The following is a 19,822-nucleotide window of genomic DNA, read 5'->3' as shown; positions in this document are numbered from 1 at the left end:
AGACATCCCCCTGCTTGTGTTGTGTTTATGAAATGGGAAAGCATTAATTCAGCAGACCGTGCAATCATCTCAGTTTTTCATTTTCTCTTCCCACATTTCATTAATGCTCCCAGACTGTCCACAGGGGGAACAAGCAAAATAAGCAAAAAAAAAAAAAAAAGAGAGAGAAAAAAAGACGCAAACCTTTTAAGATGAGCTTGGAGTCAAACTGGATGTCAGCCATGACCTGGGATTTGCATTAGAAGTTAGACATTTATTAAAAAAAAAACAAAAAAAAAAACATGTTTTAGGGAGTAAAGAAAAACAACAAAACAGAATATAAAATAGAACAAGTATACTCTGATCATAACTCATTTTAATCAGTGTACCTCCACAAGGCGTAGGAGTATGACTGTTTTTTTTTTTGACAATTATTTTGGACCTCACGTTTCAAAACACCTCATTGTCATTGATGAGGTCTGTGTAAAACAGCAGCGAGTGCTTTCCCTCCCATCATTTCCGACCACTCACCCACTCAAGAGCAAGTTACCCACGACTACGATAATGACTTTCAGCAAGGATTTCAAGCCTTGATCTTCATGGTCCTGACTGTAAATGCTGCCTCAGAATTACCTACATGCTCATTTCCACTTTGTTTCAGCATATTCCAACAGCCTCGGGGTACGCAGTTATTATTTCTTGTGTGTAGCTGTTTGATGCAGTTTGGCTTCCACTGGTTGCATAAATGAGATTTCCAAGAGTAGCTGGGTAGCAATTTGGTAAGGTTGCATTTTTTATTTATTTTATTTATTTTTTTGTCACCAAAACACTTAGTATCTCTAAGTCTCACGGTTAATTTCAACTGAACCTTTCAGGTCCTCGTGCTATGCTGAATAATTGAGTTGAGCTCACAGAAACAGACATGTCATTTCAAAGAATTCAATTTCAAAACTGTAAAGAACAGAATGTTTTTAACGTGTAGATAATCTTACTCGTCAAGGGTCATATGCACTTCATCAAAATGACCATAAATGCATCTTTCTCTGTGAAACGTTTTGCAGACAATGACCGCCAAAAGGCTGATGTCCGTGAACATGAGTGGCGAACGCAGCATTCATCCTTCGCGAGGCTTTCGCTCTTGCTTGTGAATCTTTATGGAGTTATGTCTGTCTTTAGTGAGTGAAGGCAGCTTGGCTGAATTGACTGATTCTGCTGAGATACTGCAGTCTCCCACTAATCTACCATCACATCTTTCCTCTATGGGATTGCCCTGCGACTATACTTACATCTTTCATTTTACCAAAGAACATTTTATATCTGTTTCACTGATTTGTTTTAAGTCAGTGAAAACAAATCACTGACTTAAAACTAACCCGCGGGGACACCAAAGTTACATCAACGGCACACGTAAACCATTCTAAGAACTGGCAAAGACAAAACTGAACTTTTTGTACACGTATGTATGTCTTTTTGTTGTTGTTTTTCTTGTTTTACAAAAATTACATTTTCATCGTTGAGAACGGGTCACAGGTGAAAGTCTGAGCCAGTGCAAGCAGATGGATTCCACCCAGACTACTCCCAAAACCATGCTTGTTTTTTTTTTATCTATATTTGGTCAATAGAGGGCGCCCGTCAGCAAGGATAAAGACACTGTTGGAATTCTGCCGTCAGTTGAAAGGTGCAGCTGCTGAGACAGACTCCCTGCTCTCTCTCCCCTTTCCTCCTTCTCTCTCTACCTTACTACTCCTCATCCCTTCACTCACTCATTACGCTCGCTCTGTGCGCAATTTCACACACACACACACACAAACACACGGCACTTGCACGGCGCTTCTTGCAGGAGAAGCACCGTTTTTGCCCGATTGAAAAGTTGAGGATGTCCTCAACGCACAGTAAGACGCGGAGACATCTCGGTTTTTATTTATTTATTTCGCAATCGCTCCACTTGCAGCTGCACAGAAAAATCTGCACGGTTGCTGTTAAAAGTGATGACTCCACCTGAGTAGTTTTATCTTAAAAGAACAGGGGGGTTGAGAGGGGGCGGGGGGAGTTTGTATGGTGGGCAAAATTGTAACCTGAATTGCACAGGGACACGCGTATCTGCATCGCAGGGAAAAGTGGGTTTGCGCCGCAGATACGGAGGAAGACTTTAACGTCATTTTCCACTGTATGTAAATGAATGGATATGATGTGCGGCCACGGTGTCAGATTCCTGATTGCTGAGTGGACTGAGCATCACGCATGAGGGGGAAGAGACACGCAGCCGCCGGCGACCACACGCATTTCTGGGCTTATATTCCTAGTAGCCACCGGGGGAAGCGCAGCGCTGTCTGTCCTGCTGCTGCTGCTGCTGCGGAGAGTGGCTTTGCTGTTGCCAATTTTGTTTTATTTATTTCTTTAATGTACATCTTTGGAATGTGCAAAAGTCGTCTTTACACCTTGCAGTGCTTTCTATATGGAACATTAACAATCATGTACAAGTGCGTTATTAGTGTAATGTGATTAAAAATGTTACGTTTAAGTCACGTTGCGTCATATCGCTCAATGGAAAACGAAGTAAGCACATCTCCAGTGTGTGTGTGTGTGTGGGGGGGGTGGGGGGGGGTGGGGGGTGGAAGAGAAAAACCGAATATAATTAATACACATTTTCTTTTTGGGTCAAACATAATCTGACCCCGACGTTTAAGACCAACTTCGACCCTGTTTACGTGCGTTGCCAGCAAAGAAAGAGAGAGAGGTAAGGAGGGAGAGGCAGAAGAGGGGGAAAGAGAAAGAGAGGGAGGGAGAGAGAGAGAGAGGGACTGCAATATCATTTGTGAATCCCTCTCACAGTGCTGCAGATAGGGGCTGCCAACACATGCGGCGCGTCTGCAGGTGAGGGAGAGAGAAAGGGTGAGTGGGAGAGTCCACGCTGAACACGCAGAACGTCTGAGAGGAGTTCAACCTAAACGCTGCGTCGGATATACACTTTTTCACTTTGCCTGCTTTATTTTTTTTTATTTTCTTTTGAACTCAGCCCTGATTTTTCTTTCTTTCTTTTTCTTAAATATCTATTTTTTTTTTTTGCACTGGAGTTGGTTCGTTAAAGAAGACGAGAAGGAGGAGGAAAAGGAGGAGTGAGAGAGTGATAGTATTCTGCTTGTTGCGAGTGACTTGGAGGGGAGGAAGGAAGGAAGGAAGGAGGCAGAATAAAGAAGCCAGACAGGTAATCTGCTGCATATTACCTTCAAGACATAAAGGAGAGGTGACGAGCTCCGCGCTCAACCCTGCACAGTGGGATGAGTTTGCAACCTGCGCGGGCATCTCCTTTTTACGCGCCTCTGATATATTTGGACATAACATCAGGACAGACGGAGGAAGAGTTCAGCTCGCCCAGCCCTCCTCGTCATCAAAAAAGAAAAGAGAGAGAAGATTCTACAAACTGTGAGTAAAAAAAAAAAAAAAAAAAAAAAAAGCGTGAGCGGACCGGACTGCATTCACTTTCCGCTGATGCTCGGGACTATTGCACTTCGGCACAGTCCGGAGCGCACGGAGTCTCCCCCCGCAAAGACAGTCTCTGTATTTTTATTTTTTATTTTTTTTTCTCCCCCAGAATAAATAAATTAAGGTAGAAGGAAAGCCCCCCCACCTCCCACCACCTTCCCTCCCTGCGTGCACTTGCTGCTTTCCACTGCAGCAGAAACGAGAGGATGAAGTCTCACGCATCCTAAAGAAAAAAGACTGCGCTCCTAATGAGAACGAGATTGCCTTTTTATACGCAGACTGTCAATTAACATCAATTTTGGGACTTTTTTTTTCTTCTCTCTTTTAAAACATTTTTCCGAGGACATCTTTGCAGGACTGAACAATGGGGACTACTGCAGCAGTGGACTGTTTGTACTATTGCATGCTCATATTGCAGCTCGTGCATCAGCCCGCTGCGAGTAAGCAAGTGCTCCGGTACCGCTTGGCGGAGGAGGGACCTGCCGATGTCAGAGTTGGCAACGTAGCAGGCGACCTGGGCATTGTGGCCGGGTCCGGCGAAGTGACGTTCACCCTGGAGTCCGGCTCGGAATTTTTCAAAATAGACAACATAACAGGTGAGCTCACCACCAACGAGAGGCGGATAGACCGTGAGAAATTACAGCAGTGCCAAATGATATTTGACGAGAACGAGTGTTTCATAGATTTCGAGGTGTCCGTGATTGGACCGGCTCAGAGCTGGGTCGACCTCTTTGAGGGGAAAGTCATCATATTAGATATAAATGATAACACTCCGTCTTTCCCCTCGCCTGTCCTGACACTGTCTGTGGAGGAAAACAGACCCATTGGAACCCTTTATCTGCTGCCCACAGCCACAGACAGAGATTTTGGCAGGAACGGAATAGAGCGATATGAGCTAATTCAGGACAATGGGGAAAACTCAAGGCGTTTGGGATCTTCTGGGGATTCCTACTCTGGAAAAAGAAGATTTGAGGAGGGCGCGAGCAGGAGCAGTGTGTTTGAACTGCAAGTTGCTGACACTATTGATGGAGAGAAGCAACCCCAACTCATCATTAAAGGGGCCCTTGACAGAGAACAGAGAGACTCGTATGAGCTCTCCTTGCGGGTTAGGGACGGAGGAGATCCCCCACGTTCCTCTCAGGCCATCCTGAGAGTAATGATCACTGATGTAAATGACAACAACCCGCGGTTCGAGAAGAACGTGTATGAAGCTGACCTGCCGGAAAACAGCTCCCCTGGTGCGCCGATACTCCAGCTTAAAGCAGCTGATGCAGACGTTGGGGTTAATGGTCAAATTGAATATGTGTTTGGGGCGGCCACAGAGTCTGTGAGAAGGCTGCTGAGGTTGGATGAGAGCACTGGCTGGCTAAGTGTGTTGCACCGCATTGACCGTGAAGAAGTTAGCCAACTGAGGTTCACAGTAATGGCTCGTGACCGAGGCCAGCCGCCCAAAATGGATAAGGCAACAGTGGTGCTGAATATCAAGGACGAGAACGACAACGTCCCAGCAATTGAAATCCGAAAAATTGGGCGCATTTTCCTAAAAGACGGAGTGGCAAACGTAGCTGAGGACGTGATGGTGGATGCACCCATTGCTTTGGTTCAGGTGTCAGACAGAGACCAAGGAGAGAATGGCATAGTAACCTGCACGGTCGTAGGAGATGTACCTTTTCAACTCAAGCCAGCCAGTGAGATGGAAGGTGAACAGAATAAAAAAAAGTATTTTCTCCACACATCTGCACCACTGGACTATGAGGCCACACAGGAATACAATGTGGTAATAGTGGCTGTGGACTCTGGAAGCCCTAGTCTGGCAAGTAATAACTCTCTTATCGTCAAAGTGGGTGACACTAACGACAATCCTCCTATCTTCAGCCAGAATGTAGTTGAGGTATCCTTCCCTGAAAGCAATGCCCCTGGCGAGAGGGTGACAACAGTAAAAGCTGTTGATGCTGACAGTGGGAAAAATGCTGAAATAGCATATTCCCTCGATTCATCTGTAAATGGGATTTTCTCTATTGATGCAGACAGTGGAGACATCCGAGTAAACACCATCTTGGATAGAGAGCAAACAGAGCGCTATGAATTTAAAGTGATAGCTAAAGATAAGGGCATAAACACGCTTCAGGGTTCTGCTACTGTGGTTGTTCTCGTGGGGGATAAAAATGACAACGATCCAAAGTTCATGCAGGATGTGTTCACCTTCTATGTCAAAGAGAATCTTGACCCCAACAGCCCTGTTGGTATGGTCACAGTAATCGATGCTGATAAAGGCCAAAATGCAGAGATGGGTCTTTTCATTGAGGAGGAGGAGGAGATCTTTTCTATTGAGAATGAAACTGGGACTATTTTTTCCACCCTCTCCTTTGACCGGGAGCAAAAAACTACATACACATTCCGTGTCAAAGCTGTGGATGGTGGTGATCCACCCAGATCCGCCACAGCCACAGTCTCACTCTTCGTCATGGATGAAAACGACAATGCACCAACAGTCACCTTCCCAATAAACAGCTCCTACACCCTCCTCCCCCCCTCCAGTAACATCAGGACAGTTGTCAGAACTGTCATGGCCACTGATACGGACACTGGCATCAACGCAGACCTGAACTACAGCATCATTGGGGGAAACCCCTTCAAGCTGTTTGAGATTGATGGGGGCACAGGGGTGATCTCATTGATGGCAAAGCTGGAACCAAAACACTATGGTCTCCACAGACTTGTGGTCCAAGTAAATGACAGTGGTCAGCCTTCACAGAGCACCACCACCCTGGTTCACGTGTATGTTAATGAGACACTTTCCAATTCCACAATTGTGGAGGCACAGGTGGCTAAGAGCCTGAGTACCTCCCTGAACACCAATATCGCTGGTGACCCCAACTATGATCTCAGCAAACAACGATTAAGCATTGTAATTGGAGTAGTTTCGGGCATCATGACCGTCATTCTCATCATTCTTGTTGTTGTCATGGCCCGTTATTGCCACCCAAAGAACAAGAATGGCTATGAAGCAGGAAAGAAAGATCATGAGGACTTTTTTACACCTCAGCAGCACGACAAATCCAAGAAGCCCAAGAAAGACAAGAAGAAACAAAAGTCCAAACAGCCTCTCTATAGTAGTATCGTCACAGTAGAGGCCTCCAAACCTAATGGACAGCGCTACGATGGCGTCAATGAGAAGCTGTCAGACAGCCCTGGTATGGGACGCTACCGTTCAGTCAACGGTGGGCCGGGAAGTCCAGACCTGGCTCGGCACTACAAGTCCAGTTCGCCGCTCCCAACTGTTCAGCTTCACCCTCAGTCACCGACAGCCGGAAAAAAGCACCAGGCAGTTCAGGACCTGCCCCCTGCCAACACCTTCGTTGGCACCGGAGATAACATTTCCCTTGGATCTGACCACTGCTCTGACTACAGCACTCAAACCATCAACAAGTACAACAAACAGGTAAGAAGACGCATCTCAATGTTTCTTTGTTTCCCTCCACCACTCCTAAATGTCTTCTGCTTCTTCCTCTTAGTGTTCTCTCCGCCATAATGCTTCCTGACAGTGCTAGTCTCAGTAATCTTGTTGCCTTTATGTAGCTAATGTGTGTCAAGTTAGTGGTATTGATCTGTTTTGGTTTGGAGTGCCATTCACATGTAATATTGAAAGGGAAGAGATCTAAGGAGGATTAGATAAGATCTAGTTGGGGATACTGTTTCACTTTGGCCCAACATGTCCAACTTTTTTTGCTTTCATCACAGCATGTGTCCAAGCCGCCTTTCCTGACAGGGGCGTCACTACAATTCACCTTGAGAAATATGTGTCTGAGTGTTGTGGACAGCTCACATAAGGACTTGGTTTGCAGTTATTCTATCCCAAAGAGAAGTGTGGCAGGGGACAGCAACACCCCCTCCCTTCCATAACCATGTCGAGCCCTGACCTGCCCTCAGTGTGTGACGAGGCTTCTTTTTCCTCCTTGTGAATGCAGGAGAAAATAGAAAGTTGGTAGCTATAGTCTGCATGCATCTGTAAAGCACTTTTGCATTGGGTTGAGTCAGGTTTACTCTGTAGGAACAGCTAGCCAGGAGATCACATTAAAATTCCTCTTTGCTGTGAGGTCTGCATCAATTCACTGACCAAGCAGAGGGAACAGATTTTATATCACCGTTGTGCACCTCAGTGTCTCGCAGTCCTTTATCTTCATTTTGCGTGTGTACCTCCTGTTTCTTTTCCTGTCTTAGGTTTATCTTACCACCTTTCTTCAGGGTATCATTTTCCTCCTTACTTCCCCACTCTTTAAAATTTTCTAGCCGGTTTTGAACACAGTCTTGCCACATTCCTTGGGCAATTTTTCACCGTTAGGTGCAAAAATGGAGGAGAAATTAAGTTAAAACCAGATGAAACAAGTTGATTTTCATTTCTTGGGAAAAAGAACAATATCCTTGTACATTATGCTCTAATGAATTATTGATTTTTTTTCTTTTTCTTGGTTTCAGTGCTAGTCTTAGAATTCAGGAGTGTTACGTGCCCCTTTTGTCATTCTCTCTTTTCCTTTTTCCTTTTCTCTGCTTTGTTCAATTTTTCATATATAATGTAGACTTTTTTCCTCTAACTCTATTCTAGATGTGCATAGAGCATCTTTGTGTCCCTGCCTATTTTTTTCTTCACTTTTGTGTTGTTTTCTCCACATCACACCCCTTTCAATGGTTCTCTCTTGCCTTGCTTTTTTTATCTGGCTGTAGTTTCTTTTTTAATCTTCACTATCGTCTCTCTATAACTCTTCTCTCCTCCCTCCTTCCTTACACTATTCCTCCTCTTGAATCATTTCAGTCCCTTTTTATGGCTCTCCCCTCTCTCTCTCTTCTGTCTGCTACAGCCTCTAATATGGTGTATTCACTGAACTGCTTCCCAGAGTGTGAGGAGTGCTGTTGCTTTCGGATGTCTCCTGCATAATTAAAAGGGCACTCTATTTGCTGCTTCGGCAGCAGCATGTATTGTGTGTCACTATGCCCGTGCATATATTTATATATTTATTCTCGACATTAAAGCTGCGGGGAGCCTTTATGGACTCTGGGTTTGTTGGAATACAGCGTCTGAAGTCAGCTTGCAACACCCAGATACATAAAGCTCGTCGTGATCTTCAAGGAAACATCATCCGTCTCCACAATGTGAAACTGCTGGTCTGACATTTAATGTGCGATAGGAAGCAATATATTTCAATTGAATACTGACTCTTGGTATGTTCTTCTGCGGTGAACGGGAGGCCACGGTTTAGGGGCGGCAAATGGGAGCTAATTGAAGAGAAGGTGTTTGTTCATGTTCTCCAATTACAGCATTTAACAGCCACCTCTTTTATTAGATCAAGACACGAAGTGGTCATCCTGCTCCAAAATATGTTCTGTTGTCCTGCAAGAGTCACTTATACTAAAGACATAATAAAGCGTGCAAGGTCAGGTGTGTTTTAATGTAACCCCTTGATTATAACAGCTCTGAAATCATCTATAACACTTTGTTAAATAGATCTTAACTCACCTCACAGTAAAGTGTACTTCTTTTTGAGTCTGAGCTGCTTATAGGCTTAAAGTAGCACCAGGGGATATTAAATCTTTAGTTATGTTCTCTGGGATAGATTAACAGACATGCCATGTGTCTTAAAAATAGCAACAATCAGAAGTCCTTAGCCAGCTGGCTATCAGTGAGAAGCAACAAGTGGGGTAGGGTCAGTGATAAAAACAGAGAGGTGCCGATTACACTGGATTTTGAATTCTAAGGACCTTAAAGTTTAAACTGCGCAAAACATATGCTAGAAAGCTTTTCTCTTTTGGAATTAGCCTGAGCCTCATTATGATTTGATATAAAAAAATAAAAAAAAATCTTTCATGTTTAAACGTTTGAACGTGATCCATGTTTGAAGCATTTAGCTACATTGAAGAAGCGGTGATGGAGAATATTCTTCAACGTGTGCGTAGGAAGAGACAGGCGCAAGAAAGACAGCCCTGTTAGCGGTGGAGAGAATGGCCCCCACTGTTTCACCAGGGACTCAACGTTTGGGTGGAAAAGATAGAAAGGACATGGGAGGGAAGGAAGACGGAAAATAGGCCTGAAACACTAACTGTAATCCCGGAGGTATCGGGTTCCGATTTTTTTTTTTTTCCTTTCCCTCCCTCGCCCACCTAATCTCACAATAACTACAGAGGCAACCTGCACGGGCAGGTAACCAAGCAACTGAGGAAGTTTATCAGTGAACCGAACCTTTTCTTTTAAGCCCATCAGACATTTAAACAGTCATTAAGCCAAGCTAAATGTGAGGAGGACACTGGAGCGTCACCCAGCTGCTGGTGAGGGTTCCACTAGGCCCGATGTCATTTTTAACCTTTCTTTCACTGATTGCACACTAATCAGTACAGTTCCTACTATTATTCATATTCTTTTTTTTTTTTTTTTTGAGGCTTGCCTACCCAACATCTCTCTCCAATCCATATCCTTACATGCCTGCGTTTCAACTTGCTGCGTCCAAAGGCTTGATGAGTGGTGTTTTCTCTTAACAGAGCACTTAACTTTATTACTTTTGGCAGTGGTTTCTGTTCTGACTATAGTGCCAGGAAATAATGCAGTCCAACCGTAATGCATAGAGAAATGAAATCACTTAGCCATTGAATTAGCAAAGCCCATCAGTTTTGTCTTTTATCATTGCACCTCAAAGCACCATTTGTGCCCAGGTGGATCACTTTTAATCAGCAGTGAGCCACAGGAGCTTGTACTCTGTGCTTCCTGCAGTGTCGCCCCCTTAGGTGCGGACGGAGGCCCCGTCCACAGACTTAAACCTGCTTTCCTTGCCTCCGGGTTGAGGCAGAAAACAACCAGATTTTGCTCACACTTCACCGCAACACCCGCCCCCGCCTTTACGTCCTCTTGCCAGCTGTTACTCCGTCGCCACTTTCTCCGGCTAAAAATCAACTCATTTGCAAAAAAAGGGCGTACCTTCACCCACTCACCCCCCCCCTTGTCCTCCCCCCGCTCATCCTGACCACACTTGTACAGGACAAATAAGATCACCATGCAAATGGAGGTCATTGAGGTGGCGTTTGTAGCCAAAAACATAGGATGTGATCGCCCTGGAGGTTGCGGGCGGAGCAGGAAACCAATATGGAAATGTTGCGCTTTGCCTACGACCTCATTTGTTTCAACCTGAGAAATGTAGCTGCCTAAACACCTTAGAAAAAAAAAAATAGCCACTAATAGAATTAGATAAGCACTGGCCATTGAGCTAAACCACAAAATAAAAACCTCTAGTAAAAATACCATTCTAATTTGGAAGAAATTAGCAAAAGTAATGTGTATTACCACCTTTTGCGTTCCCTCTCTGATAGCAAACAATAGTTGCCAGATGGAAGAAGTTTGGTCGATCGTCATGATGATGTAAAAAGGAAGAGAAGACTAGAAAATCTGGGTTAATATTTAATATTATTGACTTATGTTTTCCTAAAGTTATGCAACCCTAAACAGAAGTGTCAAAACTGATATAAGTTGAGCAATGGTGTACCAACTGCTTGGCAGGAAATAAAAGTGATAGTAATATCTATTAAGTCTATATTTATAAAGTAAAGCATTTCTAGTTGATATTAGCAGGGTAATTAGTCAGGCTGCCTGCTCAGGTTGCTAACCTGCAGTCAGCTGCTTTGCACAACGTTTTGTGTGACTATAAATCTCTCCAATCATCTGAATGAGTTTTTTTTTAAATTTTTTTATTCTATTTTAAGTGAAAGTAAAAATGAGTGAGACGCAATCTTTGTCCATGCGACTGGTGAAAGCTCCTGTGCTTTTAAATCTTCAGTGTACCTCGATACTAGTTAACTCGCTAGCAAGCGTGACCTTACAGCTTAATGAAGACATTACCTCTGGTTTCCAAAGCTTTTCAGGATTTGGTCACCGAAACAGTTACCCCCCTTTAATAACACAATGATCATAACAAGAAACACGCTTTTCTTTTTCCGTCAGCATTATTGAAATTCAGGACAGTGCTCTAAATGTGAAAAAAAAGAGAGACCACTCTGGAAATCTTGCGTTTAGTAAAATAGAGAGAGAGAGAGAGAGAAAAAAAGAAGCAGTTTGCGGTAAGCTGGTTTGTTTATTGCCACATTATTATTAGCGCTTGTCCTTGCTGCTGCTGACTGTGGCTAACGTTATCAAAATTGTTTTGGATCTATTAGGGCCCTAATTCAATCTGTGGCCGCTCGGGCTTTTTTGTTGTTTATGTTCCGAATGGGGAAAATGGAAGCAGTAAGAGAGCACAGTAATACTCATGAAATTGCAGCGGGCAGCGTTTTCCTCGTATAATTTTGTTTGGTGATTTGAATGCATTTGCTCCGAGGCAATTACTAATCTGCGGATTAGACATACCTGATACGCAGGCAGAAATGGTGGAGACTGAGAAGTGGGGAGAAAAACGCTGGAAGATTGCTATAGCGGGTTGCTATAGTGTCTAGAATATTACTCTGCATAATATTTTAATACAGAGCTGTATTTGTTTCACCTATAAGGAAAAGCGTGTAAATTGTTGCTTCGTTCTGCTCCTCCCCCGCCCCCCTCTTCCTTAACTCTCTCCTCACCGCATGCGCAGGCCAGTGAGACAGGCTGTCTTCACATGCAAATAAATACTCATGATTGAAGAACCTGAAGAAGCCTCGGCACTTGTCACGAAAAGGTGGCGAACGGCAGAGTGGGGGGGAAAAAAAAAGAAGGAGCGAGGAAAGGGGGCGCAATAAAAGCATAAAAGACAAGAAATTTACGCCGCGTGCCACCTTAAATCGCTCTCCATGCTGCTGATTGTAAGTGGCAGTGTCGAGGATGCCACCTTCTTCTCGCCGCTTCTTTCAATTTGATGTCATCCAAAGTGGAATTTCATTTCATACTCGGCAGAGATCACATTAGATGGGGCTCGCCAAGGATAAAGCCGAGTCATATTTGCAGATTTGCCTTTCCTGAGGCCCCATCAATCACTGGTATTGCGGGACTTGTTTGTCGCGGCGGTTGTTCCGAGGAGTTTGTACAGCAAATTGACTTTTACAAGGCTCCCAAGGTTTATGATGCGCCATGCTAGCCTTGTTGTTTCCTCCCGTCGCTGTCCTCTCGTATCGACTCCGGGAGCCAGAATCAACTAAATGAGAACATCACTTAGCTCGGTTGCTGCGCAACCCCGGGGACTAGTTCTGCGTCGAGGAGCGGGATCACAACACGGATCAAACGTAAGGCTTGTTGTTTTTGGGGGACTAATGGGCAAAATAATGGCGCTGCGTTTGCTGCGACACTGCGGCTCATCAAAACTGCACGAGTCTCCGGGAAAATTGGGGCCAAATATCGTTTGATTCACTCATTCACTTTCATTGTTTGGTTAGTAGAGTTCATATGTCGCTTTTACGTTCTATCAAGAAGAAAAGGTGGTTTTGTTTTGGCAATGGAGCTCCTTTAAGCCTTGTTTTCAGAAAATGTGTTAATGCGCAAACGGCACCTTTTACATGTGCTGACACCTTATCTGGTAAAAGTAAATGAAAATCTTATTGTGGTGGAATGATATCAAAATGGAATGAAAGATTCGCTGCAGTTTTCTTGCTAATTGGCTGCATCCACTTTCCAATTAGCGAAGATGAACACATCTGTCTGACATGAATGCCAAGTTTTCTTTCCTTTACCATTTCTGAAGAATAGCCCGGTAATTTGTGTTGTATTTATGTGAAAGTAAACATTTCTTCCGTATTTGTGGCACCCAATCTGCCAATGATGGGTACAATTTCTTATTGCAGCAGTATATTCACTAGAGAAAAAACAGGGAACATTTTTAACCTTAATGTGCGTTTAAAGGCATTCTCATATGAACAAGAAATTAACAAAGAAAGGTCTTTGTTCATTTTTATCAGTCTACAAAAAACTAGCGACTTAAAAGTAGCTACTTGTCTAAACTTACCCAGTTATACAGTCAAGACAATAATGAAAACATTCGAAACAGCCGAAGTTGCGACAAACAGGTCTAATGCATATCTAAATACACTTAGACACCTGGAGGAAATGTTTTTAGTGCATCAGTGTGATATTATGCTGCTGCAGTACAAGATGAATTACTATTTTAAGGCTTTCTACGGCTTTACCAGAGCTGATGATAAATGTAGAGGGGAGCGCTGTATGTCTGGGCCCAGATTCGGCGTGAGTGACAGTCGTCCTCGCTCGCTCGCAAGTGAAAGAGCCCATAGTGATAAATAGGATATATCACTTTCTGTCAGCACGGCTTACGCAGGTGTCACGGTGTCAAGGGCCCTGTCAGCAGGGCCTGTGGCCCCCTGCTAAGCAGCGGCGATTTAAACCGTGCCCTCCCCTTTCACCGTCACCTATATTGCCACATTGGCCTTCGTGAATGAGGAGAACAGAAACCCATTGAAAGCCAGATGCACGGATCCATAATTTCTTCCTAAGCACTAACTCTAAAATCTCATGTCTCTCTTAGTTTTTTTTTTTTTTTTTTTTTTTTTTTTTCCAGGACACACACACAAAAAAAAATCTTCTCTGGGGGAGGAGGAATGAGCATTTCTCCAACTTGGGAAAACAGTCTGTGTCTTATCAGTACAAATTGTAATATGACAAGATTCAGAAAGTTGGAGAAATGGCAAAAGATTTGAGCCAGAAAACACGCAAACAATTGTATTGGTTAGGCGAGACAGCGTTGACTGTAACTGTAAAAGGTTTAAACATGAGAAAGGTTTTGGCTTTGGCTCTCATACATGTAACTGTGTCACAGGTTGGCTGTATTCGTATGGAACTTGTATGTTCTAAGTTCAATGCCTGAGTGAGCATATTCATGTGTAACACATTAAAGACGTCACTGAGCAGTAGCTTTTATTTGTAAGTAATGAAACTTGTGTTAGACCGAGGTTTTAAGATACTCTGGTTTTTAGATCCACAAATACGTCATGTCTTAATATTCCTATGATTTAAGGTTCTTCTTTCCATTTTAAATATGATAATGCTATGCATATATATATATATTTAAAAGTTGTACTAATACTCTGAGATGGTTGTAATTTTAGTAACATGAGAACTTTATGCCGGTCAATGTCTAGAATGAAAACAAACGTTTGAGATTAAGACGTGTTGGTCGTACATTCAGGAAAGGGTAATAGAAGTATTTATTGTGTATTTAACAGGTGCAGCCCTCACTCTACCTTCAGGTTTTCTAAACCACAGACAAATAAGCCCCTGTTCTCTCTTTCCCTTCACATTCTGCCCCTTTTCTGACTTTTTGCTCCTTTCTACCGAGGATCCGCTGAAATATTAAGACCGACCAAACTCCCCTGACTAAATTAGATAAAGTATGAATAGCCCCTGATAAATAATGCATCCGTAGGTTTTCCTTTTTCACCCAGAGCATATGGCTTTTTATTAACAGGCTCCGATCATACATATTTGCTAAGCAGCAGAAGATAATGGGAACTACTTGACTTGGAAAAGTGGAGGGGAAAAGGACAGCTTGGATGCTTCTATTACCTCCCCTCCCCACACACACACCCCCGCCCTCACACACCCAAAACGAGATTTAATGCGTAGGAAACAGGAGGCAGAGCGCTCGCTGGCTATCCATCAAAGCCTGGGGGGACGTGTGTGAAAGTTTGCGCATGTTGTTCTCGCCGGGTGTGCTCTCTATGTTGATAGGTGGAGGTGATGAAATATGTGTGTGTGTGTGTGTGTGTGTGTGTGTGTGTGTGTGTGTGCGTGTGCGTTTACAGTTGGAGGTTTGTGTGGTGTTGCCTAAAACGGTAAGGGTTTCAGAAGAGAGCAATTGGGGATGGAGGTTTTTTTTTTTTTTTTTGGGTGGGGGGGGTGGCTTACAATTCAGCCTCTCCATCTTGCGGCACGCCACGCACACGAGAGCAGCGACATGCCTGAGAGGGTTTCAACATCCTGTGCGTGTGTGACCCCCGTTTGTATTTACCCAGGGATTGCCGTTCATTATTTTTGTCTGTTTGTCTGGTTATTACATATTCTCTCTCCAGCACACACACACACACACACACGCACACACACACACACGCATACATGCGTACTGAGGCGAAAGGAGCCGACGGGCCTCGAGGCGCCGCTTTGCTGTCACCTGCTCAGGGAACTCTAAACAAACTCTGGAAGGTCTTACCGCTTGAGCTCAAAGTTTGAAAGACTTTTCTAACGCCGGACGCGGATGTACGCCATCTGCATTTTAAAAGCGTGGACGCGAGCAAGGGAAAAAAAAAAGAGCAGAGGTGTTCATTAGCAAGGCAGCAGGCAAAAGGGGCAGCAGAAGCCCCTGTATCGATGAGGCCTTACCTGGCAGAGAGCAGGCTATTAGCCGGGCCCGATAAATCTTGTCAGAGCCTGGAAGGATCTGCCTGCTCGCTGAAGAATGAAGGTCACAGGGCAGCTGGAGTTACGACAGACCTCGGAAGGTAGCTGCTATCAAATCATGTGAAATATGAAGTCCAGCTGGCTTTTTTTTTTTTTTTTTTTGGAAAACACTAATTTTTCACTTTGCCTCTTATCTTTTATCTGCTTCCACTATTGGCAGGATTGTGCAGAAAGTGTTCACTTATTCACGTCAGTTCAAGGATTTTTCTTTCACTTATTCTATTAATGTGTATTTAAATTTTACCTTACCTTTGCTTTCTGTACAAATTCGTACATTAAGATGAGTGAATTGCATTCGCTCCTAAGTGCAATACATTCAACCAGTAGAGGATTGACAACATTCATTTTTATACCTGGCCCTACAGGACTTACATTTTATTCTGGTTATTGGATAATTTTCACCAGTTGATCAAGAAAAAATGGCTTCTGAAAGCTCAGTCTCAGTTCTTTGTATGTCTTGGGTTAAAGCCACCATTAAGGCACCAAAACTGATCTGAATCCCGGTGCCCACATCCTTATAGACCAGTTATGTTATTTTTATTTTGTTTTTTTAAATCCAAACAAAGAACTCAAACGAATTTCTAAACATGAAAGAAAAGTGCACAATCAGCAGCTCAAACATCCAAGAAACGTTGAAGTCGGTAGCAGCCAGTAAAAGGTTGATCAGTGCATCTGCAGCCAAAAACAAAACAAGAGCATATTTTGTTGGAATAAATAAACTACTAGGCACGCATTGAGCAAATGCAATGATGATTTAGGGATTGGTGTGAAGAAAGACCTGGGGTAATTAAGCACTTCTTGTGTTTAATAAACGCGACGGTTCACTTTGATGTGGGCTTTTTGGGGTGTAGACGCATTACGCAACTTCTTTCTCAAGAATCCGAGATCCGTCATCTTGGTCGTCTCGGTTTATTCTTAGACACCTTTGATTAAATCTATAGTCTTGCCTCAGGTGCCGATGCCCAGACAAACAGAGTTGTTTATAGTCTGCTACCAGTACGAGCCGCGTTCTCCCATCGGCCAGCACACTCCAATATAAAAATGGCCGTGACTATAATGCTGACTTTAGTCGGACGGATTCCACTGCGAACTGAGGAGCTCCAAACATTTAATATGGTTTCGTGTATTGATCTGCGGTGCCTTGCCCTATAGCCTGTTTATTATCTAACTTAGGTTTCAGCTCTTACCCTTACCCCCCACCTCCCCCCCCACACACAAGCCCTGGAGATGGAGTCCTTCTGGTTTTTTTCTCCTTCTCGCCCGAGAGCAGCCGTGTTCTTTGTAACAGCTACAAACAGTCAATCAAACCGGCCACTGGTGAAGAACCGGTTCCCCCGATTTGATTTGGGAATAGGCAGGCGAGCTCGGGTTGCTTGAATAATAAGAGGTTCATAAATGTGGTGTTTTTTGCCTGGTTTGCTCCGGTTATGGAGAGGGACGAACTTGAGTTTGTAATCAAGGCTAAAAAAAAAAAAACAACTAAAAAAAAAAGCAGGTATTTGACATGGTTCATTTACTTAGACTTGCTCCAATGCAACACTTGGGACACAATAGCCACTTGTAAATCACAGAGTGGATTCAGTGGTGAGAAGTGCCTTTCGGGGGAAGGTGGGGCGGAAGCTGGGCCGCTGAGACGAAGGGAGAAATGGGGGGGGGGAATGTTGTTACGTTCGCTGCCGCTTGGCTCCAGCTTGATGAGGTCTGGGATTGGGGGAGAGGCAGGGGTATCAATCAAATTGACACGTGTGGAGGCGGTAAAAATGATTAGAATAATGGTAAACAAAGCTGCTTAAACATGACCGGGGTTCTTCTCTCTTCCTTTCTTTTCTTTTCTTTCGGTTTTTTTTTTGTCACCTCAACTTTATTTCCAACGCAGGCTTTGCTTAACATGCCTCAATTAGTGTCAGATTCATCACCTTTAATCTGCCTCAAATGATACATTAATAACAGTCTTCAGCGGAGGGGCTGGCAACATAAGTGCACGAAGGAAGTGAAGAGTTTTTATGAACTGGTGACGTGACCGTGACAGGCGGTAAAGTGCCTGACTGCGCCACATGGGGGGAGTGGGGGGAAGGGGGGGTGCGGAGGAGAAGGGGATCCCAACCAGCTGGACGGTGAGCGCAGACAGTTGCTTTTCTGTTTAATCACCATCAGAATTCTGCGGGCTGCCGCGCCGAATGTTTGAGCAGCGCAGATTACTTTCCCCCCGTGAAGCCAATTGCAGGCGATCGTTTGATGTCTAAGCAAATGTGTTTAACATGCATAACCGCTCTTGCCTCCTTTGCCTTCCTCTGCACGTTTGAAAGATTTACGTCTGAGGATGAGTGTGCGCGCGCGGACGTGCGTGCGTGCGTGCGTGCGTGTGCGCCTTACCCTTTTGAATCGCTTTGAATGAGCTATTCTTCGCCGCGGCAGCCTCTTCTCCCGGCGAATCAGGGACACGACATGACAATCGAGGGACCTTGTAATTTATGTTTAAGATGCCACGGTTTTGCCATGCTAAGAGGAGTTCTGTTTAAAGGCAAAGGTGTCCCAGTTAAGGTCTTTTTTTTTTCTTTCTTTTTCTTTTTCTCAGGAATCTGTAAGCTACATATCGTTACTGCGACAATGTACCGCACACTACAAATTCATTGGAACCTCTAATGAAGAATTTTAAGGTCAATTCATTATCAGTTGCACTTGTGTCATCTCACAGACATGTCTAACGATGGCATTAGTTGATTATTATTATTATTATTTATTTGCATTATTATTATTTGCATGCTATGCTCTTCAGTATTGACGGAGATGACGCTGAAGATTCTAGCCATAATGATGTTTGTTACACTTGGAGGACGAAGTGGGAAAGTTTGCAAATCTCAGAACATCATCCCAAAAGTAAAGCAGAGAGGTGGCTGCATAATGTGTAGCCACCTCGTGTTTTGCTACATGAGGGACTGGTGCACTTTACAGAACTGTATAAAAAGGAGAGAAAATAATTTGGAAATATGGAAGCAACATCTTAAGTCACCCAGGAAGGTAAAGTGAATGTTGTAAATGTACAATGATCCAAAGTATATTACTGCCCAGATTAGGAAGTAAGTGGCTTAAGGACAACACAGTGAAAGTGTTGGAGCGGCCATCTTAAAGGTTTGATCTCAGCACTGTGGCAAATGTGTGGACAGGAATATGTCTACACAGCAAAATATATGTATGCAAACTTTTGATTCTAAAGAAAATTTGCAAAATATATGTTTAATATTCTGCAAATTACCCAACAGAAACAATGTTGGTAATATATACTGACCTAAGTTTTGGTCCAATCAAATATCTCTTCATATACTGCATCTACGCTCACCGGCCACTTTACTAGGTACACCTGTCCAAGTGCTCATTAACACAAATGTCGAATCAGCCAATCACGTGGCAGCAACTCAACGCATCGAGACATGTGGACATGGCCGAGACGATCTGCTGAAGTTCAAACCGAGCATCGTAGTGGGGGAAGAAAGGTGATTCAAGTGACTTTGAACGTAGCACGGTTGTTGTCCAACCCGGTACTAGCAAGGTGTACCTAATAAAGTGGCCGGAGAGTGTATACATCTTGTTACAGATCTTGTTTCTTGACCCCTTTCTTTATGATGCATGAAAACCAACACAGCCCTGCCTCCCTGGGACGGCATGTTTTATTGTCTTTGCTGTTTTGAACAGTAACTAATAGAAACGAGCCTCTTTTAGATCCGAGGGAAATCGGAAGTGATTTCTCATTAATGTTCTCAGACAATCTGATCAATGTCAATAAGTGAATGCATTCATATCATAGACGTCTGGCTACGTTTATTGCAGGACAGTTGTTTTTGCACTCATTGATTAAATTTGCTAAAGCTAAATACTGGATCAATACCTTGTGCTATAAAATAGGAATTAATTTAGGTTCTTTTTATATATCTTTTCCAGGACGACGCTGTACCTCCACCA

The 19,822-nt window shown here is 43.7% G+C and overlaps 1 protein-coding gene across 6 annotated transcripts in view; it reads left to right on the top strand.

Moving 5' to 3' along the window:
* The first annotated feature begins 2,746 nt into the window (after positions 1 to 2,746).
* pcdh7b (protocadherin 7b) overlaps positions 2,747 to 19,822 on the top strand; it is a 141,293-nt gene continuing 124,217 nt past the window's right edge. For 3 of the 6 annotated variants that reach the window (XM_007551334.2, XM_007551336.2, XM_007551335.2), the window contains exon 1: positions 2,748 to 6,904. In XM_007551334.2, coding sequence (XP_007551396.1) covers positions 3,827 to 6,904 — 3,078 coding nt within the window. In that variant the 5' untranslated portion in view covers positions 2,748 to 3,826. Of the gene's footprint in view, positions 6,905 to 19,822 lie in introns of all 6 variants that reach the window. The other 3 variants (XM_007551338.2, XM_007551333.2, XM_007551332.2) reach the window with 3 other exon arrangements.

Source organism: Poecilia formosa, unplaced genomic scaffold (assembly GCF_000485575.1).
Source record: "Poecilia formosa unplaced genomic scaffold, Poecilia_formosa-5.1.2 Scaffold41, whole genome shotgun sequence".
Taxonomy (NCBI): domain Eukaryota; kingdom Metazoa; phylum Chordata; class Actinopteri; order Cyprinodontiformes; family Poeciliidae; genus Poecilia; species Poecilia formosa.
The sequence above is the reverse complement of the archived record's forward strand: the minus strand, read 5'-3'. Positions and strand labels throughout refer to the sequence as shown.